Source organism: Microcaecilia unicolor, chromosome 2 (genome assembly GCF_901765095.1).
Source record: "Microcaecilia unicolor chromosome 2, aMicUni1.1, whole genome shotgun sequence".
Taxonomy (NCBI): Eukaryota; Metazoa; Chordata; class Amphibia; order Gymnophiona; family Siphonopidae; genus Microcaecilia; species Microcaecilia unicolor.
The window spans coordinates 613074348-613096404 of record NC_044032.1 but is presented as its reverse complement, the minus strand read 5'-3'; the positions used below and the strand labels follow the sequence as shown (position 1 = coordinate 613096404).

At 44.8% G+C, this 22057-nt stretch overlaps 2 protein-coding genes across 6 annotated transcripts in view; one reads left to right on the top strand and one right to left on the bottom strand.

The window, feature by feature from the left end:
* Positions 1 to 2752: 2752 nt before the first annotated feature.
* Positions 2753 to 14998, bottom strand: ERCC8 (ERCC excision repair 8, CSA ubiquitin ligase complex subunit). The gene is made up of 2 exons (XM_030191630.1): positions 14913 to 14998; positions 2753 to 5021 (listed from the first exon to the last, which is right to left on the bottom strand). The coding sequence occupies exon 2, from the start codon at positions 4464 to 4466 to the stop codon at positions 3267 to 3269; it is 1200 nt and encodes a 399-aa protein (XP_030047490.1). The 5' UTR covers positions 4467 to 5021; positions 14913 to 14998; the 3' UTR covers positions 2753 to 3266.
* A 127-nt stretch (positions 14999 to 15125) lies between these two features.
* Positions 15126 to 22057, top strand: part of ARFIP1 (ADP ribosylation factor interacting protein 1) — a 223458-nt gene continuing 216526 nt past the window's right edge. Inside the window, exon 1 of one of the 5 annotated variants that reach the window (XM_030191631.1) lies at positions 15126 to 15757. The gene's annotated coding sequence lies outside the window, so the exon portion shown is untranslated. Of the gene's footprint in view, positions 15758 to 18219; positions 18240 to 18279; positions 18301 to 22057 lie in introns of those variants that run through there. The other 4 variants (XM_030191636.1, XM_030191637.1, XM_030191632.1 and 1 more) reach the window with 4 other exon arrangements.

Sequence of the window (22057 nt, the reverse complement as noted above, 5' to 3'; positions counted from 1 at the left end):
TTTTGGCAAAAACATGCGGACCTGTACCATGTTGAAATGAGCTCCAAGAAACTCTAGGATCTGAGTTAGTACCAGATGAATCTTGGAATGATTGATGACCCAGCCCAAGGACTGCAATCGAGCTATCACTTGATCTGTGGCCTCCCGACACTCCTGGAGAGAGTCCACCCGAATCAACCAATCGTCTAGGTAAGGATGAACCCGAATACCCTCCTGTCCGAGGGCTGCCACCACCACCACGACCTTTGAAAAGATACGCGGGGCTGTGGCAGGATGGCAAAACGCAGAAAACTCTGATGGGGAGCCCAAATGGGAATATGTAGGTAGGCTTCCTTGAGATCCAGAGCCGTAAGGAATTCTCCTGGCTAAACCGCTGCCACCACGGAATGAAGCGTTTCCATGCAAAAAAGTGTCATACTTTCAGAGACTGACTGACCTTGCGAAGGTCGAGAATAGGACGAAAAGATCCCCCTTTTCGAGGGACCATGAAATAAACGGAATAACATCCTGTGCCTACTTCCGAGGGAGGAACCGGAACCATATCCCCTAATTCCAACAGGGACTGCAGAGTGGTGTCTACAACCACCCGCTTGGCAACAGACACATACCGGGACTCCAAAACTTTTTGCTGACAGGCACAGCAAATTTTAGCCTGTAACCGTTTCTGATGATATCCAAGACACCCACTGGTCTGTAGTAAGCTTGGCCCACTCTTCGTAAAAAAGGGTCAGCCGACCCCCCCTATTCTCAGAGACGAAGAGAGGATTGGCCCCCCCATCATTGGGCAGAACGTCCAAAGGCTCCCAGACAAGATGAGGCAGCAGCTGGTTTGCGGACCCCCTGAAAGGATGACCGCTGTTGAAATCTAGGGTGCTGAAAAGAAGAGCAGAACTGGCGGGTCTTCCTAGGCAGAGACCAAGAAGCCCCAGCCCGAGCAGCGGGCCTGGATCTGTCCTCTGGGAGATGTTGTCCCTTGTAGTCACCCAAATCCTTGACAATTTTTTCTAAATCCTCACCAAAGAGGAGCTTACCCCGAAAGGGCAACCTAGTGAGGTGCTGTTTGGACGTCAAATCTGCCGCCCAATGGCAAAGCCATAACTGACACCTAGATGACACTGCCAAAGCCATCTGCTTGGCGGAAGTACGGACGAGATCATAAAGGGAGTCTGCCAAGTAGGCCAGGCCCAATTCCAAGTGAGATCCCATGGTAGAAGCCGCATCTGCATCCTGCTCCAATGCCTGCTGAAACCAGCTAAAGCATGCTCTGGCTGCGTAAGAACTACAAATAGAGGTTTGAAGTGCCAAAGCTGAGACTTCAAAAGCTCTGTTCTAAGAAGCCTCCAGACATTCATCCAGCACATCCTTGAGAGCTACCCCACCTTCCAAAGGGAGGGGAGTCTTCTTGGTGACTACCGTCACCAAGGCGTCTACTGTAGGAATACCAAACCGTTCTGCCTGATCAGGGGCTACTGGGTAAAGACGGGCCATAGCCTTTGCCCCCTGAAGGGCCTCCATCAGGGTCTGACCACTGAGCTGTAATGAGCTCCTGAATAGCCTCATATACACAGGGAAAGCCTTTGCAGGCTTCCTTGTGCTGGCCATTTTAGGATTGACCACAGCAGTAGCCACCTCAGGGTCTGCAACATTCAAAGTTGTCAAGGTGCTGGAGATCAGAGAAGGCAAGTCTTCCATATGGAATATGCAAACAGCAGAGGGATCATCCAGTTCCTCTTGAAACAATTTGCCTTCCTCCAATTCATCCAGATGAGAAGGGTGGAGAGAATCCCCTGAACGGGTGGCAAAGGAAGGCGGGGGTCAGAAACCACTGATCCCCCCTCAGACTCTGCGTCCACCCTTCTCCTCTTCTGGCCAGGGGGCTCAAGAGGCTCCTGAGAAGACGGAAGCCCCAAATCCTGAGACCTTTACCCAGCCCCCCAACGCCACCAGAAGAGCTCAAGGCAGGGGCGAGGGGAGAGGAAGGAACGCCAGATGAACTGGAGATAATGGAAGAACCGTAGGGAACATCAGACATCTCTGTCAGCTGATCTGCGGGAAACACCACAGTGCCTGAAGACTAAATGGCGTGCGTGCCACAGGACTCCATGTGGGAACTCTTATCCTCGGCAATGGGTTCCGAGCAGCCCACTAAACAAATGCCAGCAGCTGACCTCCTTTTGCCACAGCAGGAACACCACTTCACAGTTTCAGCTGCCATACCACCCATGCAACCGGCGTGAACCTCCGCGATCACGAAAAAAAAATGTGCTTTACTCATCACCACGCGGTCTAGATCAGCAGCACCGTAACGAACCACAGAGGCTCCGCGGGAAAAGAGCGAAACTCCGTTCCTGTCCTGTCAAGGCTAAACTACTCTGCTTGCCTGCTTTGATCCTTTTTTTTTCTGGTTGGTGAGGAAGGAAAAGGCACACAGGACTCAAGGCAGGTAAAAAGGGTAAGGATGCAGGGAAGCAGGGACCTGACTAATCGGATATGATTCCAAAGATGACCACCAACTTCCAAACACCCTCTACTCTCAACTGGCCAACAGCCCAGGACAATATCACAGAAGAATGCAGGAGCTGATGAGAAGTCATTCACCACGTGCTGGAGCTAGGGGCTGGTCGTCCAGTATCTCTCATTTCAGTTTGTTACCTCTATCTCCACCTGCTGGTAGATGGACACACCCACCGGTTCCTGGATTCATCTGCTGCTTGTGCTAAGGAAACATAACTATTGATCTATAGCCTACAAAAATATTTTAGTTAACAGGTACTACTGGCTTAAAAATACACCAGTTGCATTCAAGAGATGGAGACGCTACCACAAAGAATCAACTTCCATTTCTGTATTTTTTTTTTTACATCAAATTCAGCAAAGTCTAGCATTTACAAAATCATCACATGATTTACAAGTAGAAGGTACAACTAACCAAACAAAAGGATTGGATTTACTTAAGTGTGCTACCACATTAGGGGTGTTATTTACTAAAGCTTAGCTCAAGTTATCTGCAGCAGGGCCCATTGGAATAAAATAGGCCATGGTGCAGATAACGAGCTAAGCTTTAGTAAACAACATTCTAAGGACACTAGTATGCACTAATGTGTACAATTAGTAAATAGGTCCCACTGCATTAAATAGCACCTGCAGTAAATAATGCGTTAATGCTTGGTAGTGCACTTTAGTATATCTGTCCTTGTTTGCTTAAGGCCTCTGTTATGTACACAGAATGACAAAGAATGACATGATTCTTATAAAACAGTTTAATTTCATCCTTCCTCATCACTGCTACTCCATGCATCTTGAAATGCTGGATTCAAATGAGACTGTGGTCCTGACTTTTCAGAATCCTCATCAGGAGCTGGGTCTCTCATAGCTGGAACCCAAGCAAGAATATTGCAGTCTTTGCTGCCACTATAAAGCTCCTGGAAGTTAGACTGAAACACACAGCAGTCAACATCGCTGTAATGTCCTCTGAGCATGGTTATCAATTCTCCTGCATAAAGGGTATAAACTGCAATTCTGCTGTCAAAGGGCACAAAAACAAAATCCGGACTACACCCATCAGATATGGTGAACTTAAGGCCTTTTCTACTCTCATTACAAACTTTCCCATAGTTTACCAGAGTGTTTTCCCCACTGGAGCTGTTCCACAGTCTCATGCGATCATCAGTGCCTGTGGTTAGAAAGTGCAGCCCATCAGCTGTAAAGCATAAGCCATTAACTCTTCCATTATGAGCTGTGTTTGCTGTTTCAGAAGATGCTTTGGACTTCTCACCATTGTGCTGATCAAGAGTAATTAGACAGCTGGATGCTCTTCGCACATCCCACAGTTTCACTCTACTGTCAGCACTTGCTGTTGCCAAGATATATTCATGGCGTGGAGACCAAGACACTGCAAGCACTTCACCTCTGTGACCCTGCAAAATGTGAGAACAGGATCCAGATTTCAGATCACAAAGCTGCACTTTATGGCTCTTAGTACCAACTGCTATTAAGCAGTGCTTGGTAGCAACAGGAGACATGTGATGGCTATAGACCGTGCCTTCAAAATGAAACACATCTGCAGGTTGTAATGTATTTGTGTCCCATATTTTCAGTGTCTTATCAAAAGAACTTGATGTGAAAATACCAGTGTCATGGGGATACCACTGAACAGTCTCCACGCTAAATTTGTGAACATCAGGATGACTTTTGCCTACAGTGCAAACTGCTTTACAAGTATAATATGGCTTTCTGCTGATGTTGGCAAGGTCATAGAGTACAATAACCCCATCAGACCCTCCTGACAGCATGTACCTTCCCTCAACGGGTTCGATATCAAGGCTATTAACACCACTTCCGTGGATTCTTTCAACATCTCTGTCTTTATTTAGCTCTAAGCTTAGCACCCTTCTTGTACTCTCTGCTCGCCTGAGTCGAAGTGGGTGATCTAAACCAGACTGGCGAGATGCAAGAAAGCCCAACATCTTTAAAAAAAACCCACATTTAACCACCACTGAGCTCAAATAAATGAAAAGCTGGGATTACAAAATTATAATCCAATCAAACTTGATATCTTCAAGATCAGAATGTAGTTAAAAAAAATATATACCCAAGCAGTAACTGAGTATAGCATTAGAAAACAAAAAAATATGAATTAAGCTTTTAAATTCCATCAGAAACAGGCATATCCAGCAAAATCTTCCAAGGTTATAAAAGCAGTTCAAGGTTTTTATTTCACACTGGAGTAAAAATAAAAAAATTCACTGAAGTAGAAAAATACCATGTGATGAGTTAGGAGCAAATAGGTCTGAGAACACAAAAGTCCCAGATATCGATAGGAAAAGGCCAGTGATGCATGATGTTATTCTTCCTTTCAAGATGAGATGACTTAAAAGGTATGTACTAGTCGTGGAAAATATCAGATGCTGTCAAAATGACATTACAGAAGATGCAGGAAGTTTTCTTCTTTTTTTTTTTTTAATATACAGATATAATTCTTCTTCAATAGAGAGGGTCCTCATTTCATTTTAGTCCGTACACTGGAAATGAAAAAGGAGGGCAATTAGAAAAGTTTGTATGTATTTTACATTAATAAGATTATGGCATAGGTATGGGACAGAAATAAAAGGGAAATATAGCGAAGCTTGGAATTGAGGCTGGTCCTAGAAATCTTCACAGTTCACAGAAAATAAATATATGAAAATCAGCAGACAGCATCCCAGCTTCTACCCAACCTCTGTACAATCTGGCAAATTCTGTAATTTTTACCGATTTTGATTTTATTTGTGCTACATCTAATGTTATAATTAGTTTTGCACATAGCCTTAACCTTTGGTTAGGTTCTTGGAAGCTCATTTTCAAATCACATAGACTTACAAAGTTCTATTGGTTGCTATGAGATGTATTTTCAAAGCACTTAGACTTACAAAGTTGCATAGTAACCTATGGAACTTTGTAAGTCTAAGGCACTGAAAATGAGACACTACGTAAGTCTGTAAATCTATACATATTCTGCAAGACCTTAAAAATTCTTCTACTTATCTGCAATGCCCCAAGATATTTAAGTTGAAGGCTGACAATTGGTCTCAGCAGAAATAATACTTTGATAAAAGTCCAAACAGTTCATCTAATCCACAGGAAAAGCTTGCATGTTCAGTGGTCAATTTACAAATTTTAGGGCTTAACAAAAAGGCTCAGTCATGTCACTAACTTCAACATATGGCTGAAAACCAGGTACAAAAACAATTTTGGATACATTGGGAGCAGAGGATGTAAAAGATGACTTTGTCTTTTAAGCATGCAACTTTGATTTTCAGATGTCTTTAGAAACATAGGCCCTTTCAATTGTTAAAGCATTTGAGGGAAGTTTTAAAAGAGTTGCGCTTTTTTTCATATAGACTGCCTGATTCTTGCAATTAGGTAAGTGATCTATAAACCCATCTTTTCAGATGTTTTAAATTTTATCCCCGGGTTTACCAGATAAGCAACACTGAACCCAACTATATATAATCCATCCGGCATAGTTCCGGCTAATCACGGCTGCAGTGTCACATAACTTAATTCTTTTTGTGTATTACTTCAGTCTTAATTTGTACTGTTTATGCAATAGATTCTTCAATCTGGACCCTAAATTTCATTTCTCATTTTCTTATGAAGAACTACAGTAGATATTCTGTCCATTTATATTAAATTAATGTTGACTAGTAACAGTACACATAACCAGAGTTCTCCTGTAAATATATACTGAGCTCATCATATGTTTTTCATAACTTTTTAACTGCAGTCAGAAACAAAGGCACAACAATGGTTTGCAGGCACAGGTTTCTCATACAACAGCCCAAAACAATATAAAGGAAAAATTGCATTTGACAAAGTCATAAGAACATAACAATAGCCATACTGGGTCAGACCAATAGTGCATCTAGCCCAGTATCCTGCTTCCAGCAGTGGCCAATCCAAGTCACAAGTACCTGGCAGAAACCCAATCAGTAGCACAAATCCATACTACCAATCCCAGGGCAAACAGCGGCTTCTACAATGTCCATCTCAATAATAGACTTTTCCTCCAGGAGCTTGTCTACACCTTTTTTAAACCCAGATACACTAACTGCCATTACCACATCCTCTGGCAACGAGTTCCAGAGCTTAACTATTCTTTGAGTGAAAAAATATTTCCTCCTATTTGTTTTAAAAGTATTTCCATGGAATTTCATTGACTGTCCCTGGTCTTCGTACTTTTTGAATGAGTGGAAAATGGATTTACCTCTACCCATTCCACAACACTCACGATTTTGTAGACCTCAATCATATCCCCCTCAGCTGTCTCTTTTCCAAGCTGAAGAGCCCTAACCTCTTTAGCCATTCCTGATATGGGAGCAGTTTCATCCCCTCTATCATTCTGGTTGCTCTTTGTTGAACCTTTTCTAATTCCGCTATATCTTTTTTTTTTTAGATACGGCGACCAGAATTGAACACAATACTCAAGGTGAGGTCGCACCATGAAGCAATATAAAGGCATTATAATATTTTTGGTCTTATTTTAAATCCCTCTCCTAATAATTCCTAGCATCCTGTTTGCATTTTTGGCCACTGCTGCACACTGGGCAGAAGATTTCAGCATATTGTCTACAATGACACCTTAGCCCCTCCTCTTACACGAATGGAGGCAGGGATGGTGGTTGGGAGGTGGGGCTAGTACTGCAAGACTTCTACGGTCTGTGCCCTGAAAATGGCAGATACAAATCAAAGTAAGGTATGCACAAAAAGTAGCACATTTGAGTTTATCTTGTTGGGCAGACTGGATGGACCGTGCAGGTCTTTTTCTGCCATCATCTACTATGTTACTATGTATATTGCCTCATAGGCCTCAGCTTTGCCTTTAATGAGGCTGGTAGCATAGCGGAGATTGGATGGCAGAGCCGGTGGTGGGAGCGGGGCTGGTGGTTGGGCAGACTTAAACGGTCTGGGCCCTGAAAAAGACAGATACAAATCAAGGTAAGGTATACACAAAAAGTAGCACATATGAGTTATCTTGTTGGGCAGGCTGGATGGACCGTGCAGGTCTTTTTCTGTCATCTACTATGTTACTATGAAAATTTTGGGCCCAACACTTGGCAATCACTTAACTTTTTAGCCATACTGGGTCAGAACAATGGTCCATCTAGCCCAGTATCCTGCTTCCAACAGTGGCCAATCCAGATCACAAGTACCAGGCTTCCTGATGTAGAGGTAGTTTTGATTTTGCCATAGCCTCTCTGGGGTTAAGTTCCAGAGTGTGGGGGCTACTCCTGAGATGACTTGCAGGTGAGTATTAAACGTGCAATTTCTTTTGAAGACTGTACAGATAGTAATGCTGCTTGAGAGGACCTTAGAGGTCTCAACGCTGTGTAGAGGATGTTTATAGTACAAATGGTGATTGCTTAACAAAAGAACATAAGACTAGCTATACTCCATCAGAGCAATGGTCCATCTAGCCCAGTACCCTGCTTCCAACAGTGCTTATTAATTCAGGTCACAAGTACCTGGCAGAAACCCAATTAGTAGCAACATTTCATACTACCAATTCAGGAGTAAGAAGTGGATTCCCCATGTTCATCTCAATAGCAGACTATGGACTTTTCTCCAGGAACTTATGCAAAACCTTTATTAAACCCGGTTATGCTAACCTCCAACAGTGAATTCCATGGCTCAACTATTCTTTGAATGAAAAAAATATATTTCCTCCTATTTGTTTTAAAAGTATTTCCAATTTCCATGTAATTTCATTGAGTGCTCCCTTTTCAAAGGGTGAAAATCGATTAACGTCTACCCATTCTACGGACCTCAATCATATCCCCCTCAGCCGTCTCTTTTCCAAGCTGAAAAGCCCTAAACTCTTTCGCCTTTCCTCATATGGGAGGAGTTCCATCATTTTGTACAGCTTTATTTACTTTTTTTAAAATATTGTCCCCACCTAGTTTTACAGATTTTTTTTTTTCGGATTCACTTATAGCTCTTCTAAGACGGAAGGGATCGCGATGGGGGTCCCAATACAAAAATGCTCCAGCGTGTTCCAGTCCTGCTGCGCCGCTGTCTTCTGCTCCAACTTGCTCCAGTCCATCTGTTCCAGCTTTCCAGTCCATCCGTTCCAGCCCATCTGTCTGAGCCTGTTCCAGCCTGTTCCAGTCCATCCGCTCCAACTTGCTCCAGTCCATCCGTTCCAGCTTGCTACAGTCCACCTGCTTGTCCAAGTCCGTCTGTTCCTACTTGCTCCAGTCCATCTGCACCTGCTTGTCCCAGTCCTGCAGCGCCGCTGTCTTCTGCTCCAACTTGCTCCAGTCCATCTGATCCAGCTTATTCCAGCCCATCTGGCCTAGCCTATTCCAGCCTGTTCCAGTCCATCCGTTCCAGCTTGCTCCCATCCATCTGCACCTGCTTTTTCAAATTCGCCTGTTCCAATTTGTTCCAGCCCTTGTGCCAGCTCGTTCCTGCTCTAATGCTCCAGCTTGTTCCAGCCCATTCCAGCTTGTTCCAGCCCACTCCAGCATGTTCCTGCTCATCTGCTCCAGCATGTTCCAGTCCACCTGCTCCAGCCTGCTCCAATCCGTCTAATCCAGCTTATTCCAGTCCATCTACCTGCATGCCTGCCTACCAGCAACCAACCTGCATACTGTCAGTCCATCAACTTGCTCGCTGATCAGCAACCAACCTGCCTGCTTGCCAGACCATCAACTTGCCTACTATCAATCCATCAACCACCTGCCTGCCATCTAGCCTCCTCAACTACCTAACTGCCTCCCCGCTTGCCGCCTGCCTTCAAGCCTGCACAACTTCCTGCCTCCCCGCCTGCCTTCAAGCCTGCACAACTACCTAACTGCGTCCCTGCCTGCCTACCTGTTCACCTATCACCCCACCTGCCTACCAGCTCACCTATCACCTGCCAGCCTCCCAGACCATGGCCCCTTTACACATTCTCTTCATCGCCCTGTCCCTTCCTAATCTTTTCTCCCTCCCCCCACCGCTGTCCACCGCAGTTACTCATTGCCCACCCATGTCCCCTCCCATCCTACTCACTACTGCATTACCCTACCCACCCCCGTCCCTCACCACCACTTCTATCCCCCCACTCCTTCCTAGCTCTCAACCTTCAACACTTCCTTCCTGCCATTAGATCATTCCCATTCCTACTAAGCTCATCCCGTCTGTCGCCTTCGTCGCCCTACCTCCCCCACCCTCCTCCGCTCTCTCCTGCTCCTTCTCCTACTATCCGCCGGAGACATTAATCCCAATCCAGGCCCTCCACACATGCCCTTGTCTTATCCATGCAAACGCTTCCGAGACATCTCCAATCTCATTCCTGTTCCCCTCCTTCCCCCTTCTTCCCTCCCCTTCTCGTGCGCCCTGTGGAACGCCCGCTCCGTGTGCAACAAACATCTCTCCATCCACGCTTCATCTCCCGCTCCCTTCATCTGCTCACCCTAACTGAAACCTGGCTCACCCCCGATGACTCGGCCTCAGTCGCGGCCCTATGCCATGGAGGCTATCTTTTCTCCCACACCCCCCGCCCAGTCGGCCGCGGAGGTGTTGGGTTACTACTCTCACCCGCCTGTAGTTTTCAACCCCTCCTCCTACTGCAATCTCACTGCTTCTCATCCTTTGAAGTTCACTCCATCTGTCTATTCTACCCGTTGCCACTCAGAGTTGCAGTCATTTGCCGCCCCCCTGATAAATCTCTCTCTTCCTTCCTCACTGACTTTGATGCCTGGCTTTCTGTTTTTCTTGACCCCTCATCTCCGTCCCTCATTCTCGGAGACTTTAACATACACGTTGATGACCCCTCCGACTCTCACGCTCCTCAGTTCCTCACTCTAACATCCTCCTTCGGCCTCCAGCTGTGCTCCACCACCCCTACTCACCGCGATGGCCATTGTCTTGACCTCGTCATCTCCTTTTCCGGCTCACCCTCCAATTTCCACACCTCGGCTCTTCCTCTCTCTGACCATCACCTGATCACCTTCACCCTCCTTCAACCCCCCCTCAGCCCCGCCCAACATTAACCACTACTTCTAGGCAGTGCTTTTTTTGTAGAAAAAAAGGTGCCGGTACTCATTATGGGCGCATATGGCTCCACCCCTATGATAGCCACATCCACATTAACCACACCCCCTATACCAGCCATGGCGCATATAAACAGACATCATTGAAAATATTATAGTACTATAGGAGAAAAAAATAACGTGATTTTTTCATAATAAATAATCTCTGTAAGCTCTTACAGCTCCAGTATACCCAGTGCAAAATAAGACAGCCAATGTAAATTCTCAAATTGGACATAATTACAAACACTAAAATGAAAATAAAATGATTTTTTTCTACCTTTGTTGTCTGGTGACTGTTTTTCTTTCCATATTGGTCCCAGTCTGTGATTCTGCTTTCTTTTCTTTTCGCTTAACTCTTCTGTGCCATTTGTCATTTTGTCTCCTTTTCTTTGCTTTCTTCAATATTTTTCAGGCTCTCTCTCTGTCCAGATTTAATTCATTCTTACTATCCATTCTTTAATTTCCTTCATCTACCTGTGGCTTTTCATCTTTTCCTCACCCTTGTTCTCCCCATGCCCCTTCCTCTTATTCTCCAGTCTTTCTCTATTCCCCTTTTCCATCCAGCAGCTCTGCTTTCTCTCCCCATCCTTCCAGTGTCTCCCCTATTTCTTTCTGCATTCTTCCATCCAGCATCTTCCCTCTCTCTCTCCCCATCCTTCCATCTGTTTCCCCCCTCTCTCTCCCCAACCTTCCATCTGTTTTCCCTCTCTCTTTCCCCAATCCTTCCATCTGTTTTTCCCTCTCTCTCCCCATCCTTCCATCTGTTTTCCCCTCTCTCTCCCCAATCCTTCCCTCTGTGTTTTCCCTTTCTCTCTCTCCCCAATCCTTCCCTGTTTTCCCTCTCTCTCTATCCCCATCCTTCCATCTGTTTTCCCCTCTCTCCCTATCCCCATCCTTCCATCTGTTTTCCCCTCTCTCCCCAATCCTTCCATCTGTTTTTTCCCTCTCTCCCCAATCCTTCCATCTGTTTTTCCCTCTCTCTCCCCATCCTTCCATCTGTTTTTCCCTCTCTCTCCCCAATCCTTCCCTCTGTTGTTTTCCCTCTTTCTCTCTCTCCCCAATCCTTCCCTCTGTTGGTTTCCCTCTTTCTCTCTCTCCCCAATCCTTCCCTCTATTGTTTTCCCTCTCTCTCCCCAATCCTTCCCTCTATTGTTTTCCCTCTCTCTCCCCAATCCTTCCCTCTGTTGTTTTCCCTCTCTCTCCCCAATCCTTCCCTCTGTTGGTTTCCCTCTTTCTCTCTCTCCCCAATCCTTCCCTCTGTTGGTTTCCCTCTTTCTCTCTCTCCCCCCAATCCTTCCCTCTGTTGGTTTCCCTCTTTCGCTCTTTCCCCAATCCTTCCCTCTGTTGTTTTCCCTCTTTCTCTCTTTCCCCAATCCTTCCCTCTGTTGTTTTCCCTCTTTCTCTCTCTCCCCAATTCTTCCCTCTGTTGTTTTCCCTCTCTCTCCCCAATCCTTCCCTCTGTTGGATTCCCTCTCCCTGCCAAGTTTGGCGCGAACGGTGCGAAGACGCGACGCACGCGGCACCAGCCCCTATTTCCGGCCGCTGCTGCTTCTCCTGTTGTTGAGCAGCAGCGGCCGCTACACAAAGAAAAAGAAGATTAAAAAAAAATTGAAACCTGGCTGAAACGCGGCACCCCGGCACTGTAGACAGCCATTAGGCATTGGCTGTTGCCCCGCAACCGCTCCTCCTCTTGCCTCTACGTCACTGCCCCTGGAGGAAGACCCCGGAGGAGCGCAGTGACGTAGAGGCAAGCGGAGGAGCGGCTGCGGGGCAACAGCCAATGCCTAATGGCTGTCTACAGTGCCGGGGTGCCGCGTTTCAGCCAGGTTTGAATTTTTTTTAAATCTTTTTCTTTGTGTAGCGGCCGCTGCTGCTCAACAGGAGAAGCAGCAGCGGCCGGAAATGGGGGCTGGCACTGCGTGCGGGACATGGACTCACGGGGCGGGGGGAGCAAAAAAAAAAAGGTGTCGGTATGCCGTACCGTTGCGTACCGGCACAAAAAAAGCACTGCTTCTAGGAATCTCCAGGCTATTGACCCTCCCACCTTATCCTCTAGTATTTCTGATCTCCTCTCCTCTATCATGTCCTCCGAGTCTGTCGACGAGGCTGTCTCCGCTTATAATGCCACTCTCTCCTCTGCTCTGGACACCCTCGCACCATCCATCTCCCGTCCCACAAGACGTACTAATCCTCAGCCCTGGTTGACCCCTTGCATTCGCTACCTTCGCTCCTGTGCCCGATCTGCTGAACGCCTCTGGAGGAAATCCCGCACCTATTCAGATTTCCTTCATTACAAATTCATGCTATCCTCCTTCCAGTCCTCCCTATTCCTTGCCAAACAGGACTACTACACCCAATTAACCAATTCTCTCAGCTCCAACCCTCGTCGTCTCTTCGCCACCCTTAACTCCCTCCTCAAAGTGCCCTCCTCTCTCTCTCTTCAATCTCTGGCTGACTACTTCCACGACAAAGTGCAAAAGATCAACCTTGAATTCACTACCAAGCCACCTCCTCTTCTCTATTCAGCCCCCTCCCTCAACCAACCAACTAACTCTTTCTCCTCCTTTCCTGTTATCACCGAGGAGGAAACCGCCCGCCTCCTTTCCTCCTCGAAATGCACAACCTGTTCCTCTGATCCCATCCCCATCAACTTACTGAACACCATCTCTCATACTGTCACCCCCTCCATCTATCATATCCTCAACTTCTCTCTCTCTCCACTGCAACTGTCCCTGACACCTTCAAGCAAGCCGTAGTCACACCTCTCCTCAAAAAACAATCACTTGACGCTGCCTGTCCCTCCAACGCCCCCATCTCCCTCCTACCCTTCCTCTCCAAAATTCTTGAGCATGCCGTTCACAGCCACTGCCTTGATTTCCTCTCCTCTCAGGCCATCCTCGATCCACTTCAATCCGGTTTCCGCCCTCTACTCTCAACAGAAACAGCACTCTCTAAAAAGTCTGTAATGACCTGTTCCTTGCCAAATCCAGAGGCCATTACTCCATCCTTATCCTCCTCGATCTATCCGCCGCTTTTGACACTGTCAATCATGACTTACTTCTTGCCACACTGACCTCATTTGGATTCCAGGGCTCTGTCCTCTCCTGATTCTCATCCTATCTCTCCCACCGCACCTTCAAAGTACACTCTCATGGTTCTTCCTCCACACCCATCCCGCTCTCTGTTGGAGTTCCCCAGGGATCTGTCCTTGGACCCCTTCTTTTCTCAATCTACACCTCTTCCCTGGGTTCACTGATCTCATCCCATGGGTTCCAGTATCATCTTTATGCTGATGACACCCAGCTGCATCTCTCCACACCAGACATCACCGTGGAGACCAAGGCCAAGGTGTCGGCCTGCTTATCCGACATTGCTGCTTGGATGTCCAACCGCCACCTGAAACTGAACATGGCCAAGACCGAGCTTATCGTCTTTCCACCAAAACCCACTTCTCCTCTTCCTCCGCTCTCGATCTCAGTTGATAACACCCTCATCCTCCCCGTCTCATCTGCCCGCAACCTCGGAGTCATCTTCGACTCCTCCCTCTCCTTCTCTGCACATATCCAACAAACAGCCAAGACCTGTCGCTTCTTCCTCTTTAACATCAGCAAGATTCGCCCTTTCCTCTCTGAGCACACCACCCGAACTCTCATCCACGCTCTCATCACCTCTCGCCTTGACTATTGCAACCTACTCCTCACTGGCCTCCCTCTTAACCATCTATCCCCCCTTCAATCAGTTCAGAACTCCGCTGCACGCCTTATATTCCGCTTGAACCAATATACTCATATCACCCCTCTCCTCAAGTCACTTCACTGGCTTCCGATCAGATACCGCATACAGTTTAAGCTTCTCCTTCTTACCTACAAATGCACTCAGTCTGCAGCACCTCATTACCTCTCTACCCTCATCTCCCCTTATGTTCCCGCCCAAAACCTCCACTCACAGGACAAATCCCTCCTCTCAACACCCTTCTCCACCACCGCCAATTCCAGGTTTCGCCCATTCTGCCTCGCATCACCTTACGCATGGAATAAACTTCCTGAACCCCTACGCCAAGCCCCCTCCTTACCCATCTTCAAATCATTGCTCAAAGCCCACCTCTTCAATATTGCTTTTGGCACCTAACCTTTATACCTTTCATGTAATCAAGAATGCCCCAAATTGACTACCCCTACTTGACTGACTCTACATTTGTCCATTAAGCTCTTTGAGCAGGGATTGTCCTTCTGTGTTAAAATTGTACAGCGCTGCGTAACCCTGGTAGCGCTTTAGAAACGTTAAGTAGTAGTAGCTTAATTTCTTTAACCAGCCTAAACAAAAAATATAGTCATAACTCAAAAAAAAACTTACCTCTGCTGCATCCTGACTTCAGCACACTTCCTCATCCCTTGCAGGTCCTAAGAACTACACACACGCCGCCTTTTTTTCTTTTACCAGGCAGACACCTGCATCATGGAGCATGCGCATTGCGCGTCGCGACTCGCGACGCAGTAACTCGGGGACCGGAAGCTGTGTTCGGTTAATCGGTTTACAGTGTGACGTCTACTGTTGATGCGCATGCGTGAAAGAGTGCTGCCGTGTTTGCACTTTGCCACATAGTCCCCTTCTCCGGTAGTTGCGTGAGAAAGGAAGGGAACGACAGGAAAAGAAAAAAAAAATAACAATAAGAAAAGGAAGACAGAATCTACTTGTTTACGTGGCAGCGCTGTTGTATGCTCTGGCTAATCCTGCATTGTGAGTCGCGTAAGCTCTGTACCGGTGTGCAAGTATCCGTCCGGTGCCGTGTCATTTTGGGACACCGCTGCGGCGAGGAGCAGAAAAGTTCGTCGGTCCAGGGCCCGTGTGACTGGACTGTTTGAGGGGATTGCTGGTTACTTTGCACGCTCGGTCTCCAAGTGAAGGAGAGTGTCGCAGCTGGTGAGGAATTGAAAGAGAGGGAAAGAGATTCCCCGGTTCCTTTCTCCGCCCAAGAGTCTGTCCGAGGTGGAGCTGCAGCTGTGCCGGGGCCCGCCCTGCTTCCTACTACCGTTTACGTGTCCCGGAGCCGCGTGTCGGCGGAGGCGCTCCTCTTCCTGCTTTTTCACTGCCTGCCTAGACGGCTTTGGGCTTTTTTCCTGGAGTGATCTTACGTACCCAGCTTAAGACGGGAAGTAAGGTGACTCTACTCTGGAGTATTTTTTTTTTTGCTGTTTTAAGTAAGTATATTTACAGTTGTAGATGTTTTTTTTTTTTTTTTAAAGCAGATTTAATCTTTTACCATGTTAGTTTAACTTCTTTATTAAGGCTGATGATCTGGTTTGTTTTCTCGGTTCGATTTCTTTGATGCTGTACAGTAGTGGTTAAACACAGAGGTGGAGATTAGGAGATGCAGCTTGGTCCCCCTGTCCTTGGCAATGTATATCCTGAAGGCACTTGCCCTCTATATTCTATATAGTGGACTTGAGTTGCACGCGCAATTCAGGTTGTAGTCTATTGGGCAAGCAACTTAATTATTTTAGCAAGCCAGTCAGTGCTGATAATTGCCAGTTACAGGCAATTATTGGCACTAATTGGCTTTAATTAGAATTTATGCACACAACTTGCTAAGCATATTCTTTAAATTGATGTGTGTAAATTCTAATGTGTGCTTCGGCTGCCTAAAAGAGGGCATGAAATGGGCGGATCGTGGACATAGGCCTGGCCATGATAACTGAAGTGTGTGTTACAGATAAAAATAGTACCGTGTTGGTTAATTTATGTCCTTTAGTGTATACAATTTTAAATAGTTCTAGACAGGGGGAAAGGTGGTGGATTGTGTTTACTTTATAAAACCGTTTTAGATGTGAGATTAGTTGTCAGTTTCTGCTCTAGATTTAAAGATTATGGTCTGTCAGACTCAGGTAGATTTTATGAGTGGTTCACTTGGGAAAATTTTAATTTACAGATCTCCAGGAAGTTGGTCTGTTCAAGGAATGTATTTTGATTTAATTAACAGTTTTCTACACGGTTTTCAAATTATGTATTTATTTTATTTTATTAGGATTTATTTACCACCTTTTTGAAGGAATTCACTCAAGGCGGTGTACAGTAAGAATAGATCAAACATGAACAGGAGGCAATTTGAGCACTAAAAATATTTGAACAACAATACAAAGTATGGCATGGTATACTACTTGCAATGATAACACAATATGTACTAGAACATTATAATTGGTAGTGAAGGGTAAGGTAAAGTTGTAACATATAGATGAGTAAGAAAGTAGGAAGAACTAGAAAGTAAGGTGATTGATTTGAAGAAAGTTGCACGTGAGGTCAGAGAGATGGTTAAATATTATCTCAGCTAGGGTAGGACTGGATAAACATGTCCCGCTGCAGTATGTGCAGCCCGAGTCAATCCTTGTGTGAGTGAGACTAACAAGTTAGTTACTTCTTCCGTTAAAGGCTAGGTTGAAGAGCCAAGCTTTCACCTGCTTCCTGAAGTAGAGGTAGTCTTGTGTTAAGCGGAGCCTTTCAGGCAATGCATTCCAGAGTGTGGGGGGTATCGCATTGTGTAATGTCTTTTGGAGAGGGTGTAGTTAATGAAAGTCCTTGGCAGGACCTTAGTGTCCTTGGCGGTGTGTGGAGGATCATCCTATTCTTCAGATGCTCAGGGCCATTTCCTTTCACGGCCTTGAAGATCAGACATAGAGTTTTAAATTTAGCCCTGTATTGTACTGGAAGCCAATGAAGTTTTTGCAAAAATGGTGTGATGTGGTCACGTCGCTTGCAACCTTCTATGAGTCTTGCTGCTGCATTCTGAATCAACTGGAGCTGATGCAGACCCTTTGTAGTCAGACCATTGTATAGCGCATTGCAGTAATCCAGTCTTGATGATATCATTGCATGTACAACTGGGATAAGATTTACCTTCTTGATGTAAGGAGAGAGGCAGCGTAGTTGTCGCAAATGGTAGAAGCAGCTTTTGAAGGTTGCTTGGATTTGGGGAATCAGAGTAAGTGTTGAATCTAACTGTATTCCAAGGTTCCTGACTTGTGATCTGAGGGGGAGTTCATACTTCCCAAAAGGGATTTTGATGTTAGGTATGTATCCATTTGTGTTAGGGACCCAGAGAAGCTCAGTTTTACTTGGTTCAGGCAAAGTTTGTTGTGTTTAGCTCATTCTTGAATTGATGTTAGACAAGTGATCAGTTTATTCAAGGCTGTAGGTAAGTCAGGTTCAGTGGGTATGAGTAGCTGCACATCATTCACATAGATGTAGAACTGAGTGTCCATTGACCGAATCAGCTCAGCTAGTGGCTTGAGGTAGATATTGAACAGAATAGGTGACAGTATCGATCCTTGTGGTACCCCGCAATTGTTATTGGGAGATATGAATGTACATCTTGAGGATGAAAAGAATGTTGATACATCTTGTTAGATTTTTTTTAGAATCCCTACAATATAAATTCAGTGTTAATAGGCCAACTCATGAGAGAGTTCATACTCTTGATTTAGTTGCTATATTATCTAAGCAGAGAGAGTCTAATATGTGATCAGATATTGAGGTTCCTTGAACAGATCATTATATTACTAAGTTTTCTCTTTATTTTCCTTCTCTTTGGTAAAATCGCAATTAGGTCATTTATTCCTTCGTAGAAAGATCAAGGAGGATAAATTTTGGAATTATATCCAAGATAATTTAAGTCATGGAGCATCAGAGGTAATTCTTCAGGAATGGAATAGAAGAGTTTGATGCTTTACATCAATTCCCTGAAGAGAAGGTAATCAATAGAAATAAAACATGGAAAAGAAAATAAGATGATACCTTTTTTATTGGACATAACTTAATACATTTCTTGATTAGCTTTTGAAGGTTACCCTTCTTCGTCAGATCGGAAATAAGCAAGTGTTGGTAGATGACAGTATATATAAGTGAAACATCAAAACATTCCGGTGACAGTCTAACAAGATGGGGGTGGATAGGTGAGATATGCATGGAGACGGGGGGGGGGGGGGGGGGGGGGGTGACAAAGCAGTACAATTTTATGGTTTATAATGGGCTAGAAAACCCAGATCTTTGTTAAGTCCTGTCTGGTGGGTGTCAAAATATTTAATCGTTCTGACATCAAAGGTCTTACGTTCCTGTATTGTTTTATTTCTATTGATTACCTTTAAAAGTGGACTAACACGGCTACCACACCTCTCTACTAAGAGAAGGTAAAATAAAGGAAACCTAAGACAGTATTGTATTCAGACCATCTAAGAGAACTGAAAAGGAACTAGTAGGAAATTAGAAAGGGCCTGGATTAAGTTGAAAGATACTCAGATAAAAAAAAAATCATGGCAGATTTCTTTTAAAACCTATCAATTAGCGATTGTGGAGTCTAGGAGATTATGTTCAGATAGACTTTCTCAACAGAAATGTGTTGGACTCAAATAAGTGGGAACTGGGGATGGAAGCTTTCCAAATATTTTCACCATGGTGGTGTTGGCTGATCTTCAGTTTGATGGTCTGTCAGCACAACTCTAGTGTCATCCAGTTCTTCAGTTGAGAAAAGGAGCCAGAATCTCAAGGCATTAACTTGCTTATCCAACAATGGCCAGTACAACTACTACTACTACTACTACTTAGCATTCCTATAGTGCTGCCAGGGTTACGCAGCGCTGTACAAGAGGTGTTTGTACATATTTCCATGACCTCTTATAGGCTGGATGATTCACAGAATCATGAAGCATCCCACTGTGATGATCCTTGAGGCTCCAGACTGGCCAAGAAAACCTTGTTATGCTGATCTGGTGAAAATGTAGGTGGGGGCCCCCTGCATTTTCCTCAGAATTCAAGACAACTTCATCAGGGTCCAGTTCTCTTGCAGAACCTGCCTCCTTTCTGACTTAACGTGGCTTTTGAGAGGCGCCAACTGATGTGCAAATATTGGTGGTTGTAGTTTATGTGCTTTTGAAGGTGTATAGGTTTTCTAATTTGTTGGTGTGAGTGTATGTCTGGAGAGTCTCTACGAGGCATGGAGGAACCCTGTTGGACAGATGTTCCCTCAATTTTGGCCTTCCTGCAGGAAGAATTTGATTGATGGCTTGCCCTGAACTCTCCCTGAAGATGGTGACTTTGTTATATTATAGAGGTTGGGTGATTTACTACAGGTTGGACATGCAGACCAGAGAAGACGGTGCTTTCATGAGGGCTTCACTTTTAGGGGCATTGTCGTCCTTCCATCCAGAGTGTTTAGTGCTTGGGTACATCCCCACATGTTTGGGCTGGTCAAGCAGGAGGATAAGGAAGGTGAAATCTGTTCTTACCTGCTATATTTCTTTTTCTTGAGTCCTACTAGACCAGTCCAGGATCCTCCCTGTGACACTGTAGTTTGGGTCTGTTGAACTAGAGTCTGAGTGAGATCTACACATTGTAAGGCTAGTGGGTTAACTGTTTGTTTTTCTGTGCGTTCCTGTTAATGTATTCTGTTGTATGTTTTAGGCAGGGGTTTTTATTATTTTTATTTATTTTATTGCATTTGTATCCCATATTTTCCCACCTATTTGCGGGCTCAGTGTGGCTTACAATACATTGTGAAGGATGGAAATACAGTGTGTTACAATACGATTATGGGTTACATTGAGAGGAGTTATGGGAAGACAAAAAGTCAAGTCAAAAATCGTTAGGGCGTGGAAACAATGTGATGTTACAATGGGGAAAAGATAAGGCGATAGAACAATTTCAAGAGAACATAGGGTATAACATTTTATCTGTGGGTGGAGTTTGAAGTGTGGTGGAAATACGGGATAAGAGAAATTCAGAAGGGAGTGTATTGATGCATTTCTATTATGTATGGACTTCATGTGTTTTGATCCTTGCAATAAATTTTCTCAAAGAGATGAGTCTTCAATTGTTTGCGGAAGTCGGTTAATTCGTAGATCATTTTCAGGTTGCGTGGTAGTGTATTCCAGAACTGCGTGCTCATAGGAGAAGGTTGATGCATGCAATACTTTGTATTTTACGCCTTTGCAATTAGGGAAGTGGAGATTGAGGAAAGTTCTGGATGATCTTTTAGGGTTTCTGGGTGGCAGGTCTATTAAGGTTGTTGCATGAGTTTTAAAAAACGTATACCGGCAAGGTAAAGGACTAAACCAATCCTTATAGCAGCAGCGATGTCACTAAAAGATAGTGTTCTCTGCCTCCAGTGTTACAAGAAATGATCTACTTGGGGGAAAGAGCTCTAGAGCACTCGCTACTGTTTATAATTTAAGAGCAGGTGCTGTATTTATAAGTTTTAGGTTATTAATTTCTCCACCAATCACCAAAGGTGATAATTGCAATAAATTAAATAAATTAAGTATATATAAAAGATACCATATACTCAGAACACAAAGAGACCGTATTTTTAGCTTCAAAAAGGTTGATTTAATATACAATTGCACACGAGAGGTAGGTTTTTAAGAGAGATCTTTACAGATAATCTGTGCTTAAGTAAGGCAAAGTAGCAGGTCTAGATCAAAAGTTATGTTACTTACAAGTCCTTGTTACATAGTATGAACAGCATTAGGTAAGCACATGTTTTCAGAAGAGGTCCTCATAGCAGGCAGGTGGGCTACAGGTCCCAGGAAGAGAAGGATCTGTGTTGCAGTTGAAGGGAAGCATCTGCTTGTCTGGAACAGCTTCTATCTTTTATACTCTTGCAAGCTGCAGGAAGACATGCCATGTGGATCTTTGTCCTGGTTTCCACATGACCCTTGGGCATTTGCAAAGCATTGTGGTATTTTGGTCTCATGTCTTATGACATCACAAGACTTGCTGTCTGGATTTTATTGACAAATGGTTTATTGTAGTGCAGGGTTTCTCCCTGCTTGAATCTCTGTGATAGATATTCTGATAAGATTTGTCTGGGGCGGCCAGCAGGTGTCCTTTGTTTTTAGTAGCTGTATTTCATACCTTTCCCACCTGCTTGTCTCCTTGCCTGTACTGGATACCTTTTATATTTGTTGTGTTGATCAGCCAGGCTTTTTTGATCAGAGGAAGAGAGTCAATTTAGCCTTGAGGCAGTCTCTTACTTGAGGAGTCTTTTGTTAAAGGGGGAGGTGAGGTCCCTGCAACTGCAGCAGTAACTTTTGTCTTTTAAATGTTCCCCAAAGGGAGAGGGAAGAGGGCTTTTGGAATGAAAGCCAGTTCTGCTGCAGTGTCAAATATATATATTTTTAAAAGCTGCACAAATATATTGGTGTATGTATATGTATCTGATCCAACACAACATCATGCTACACATTTAATTCTGATGATTGGCTTATACCATAACACCAGCACAACCAACATGTTTGGACTGGTCTAGCAGGATTCGAGGAAAGAAAATTAGCAGGTAAGAATAAATTTCACCTTGTTTAATTGCATAGCAAAACTACTACTACTTAACATTTCTAGAGCTCTACTAGGGTTACGCAGCGCTGTACAGTTTAACAAAGAAGGACAGTCCCTGCTCAAAGGAGCTTACAATCTAAAGAACGAAATGTCAAGTTGGGGCAGTTTAGATTTCCTGA

Coding starts and splice junctions, on each gene's coding strand:
- ERCC8 (XM_030191630.1), bottom strand. CDS start 4,466: ATGTTGGGCTTTCTTGCATCTCGCCAGTCTGGTTTAGATCACCCACTT.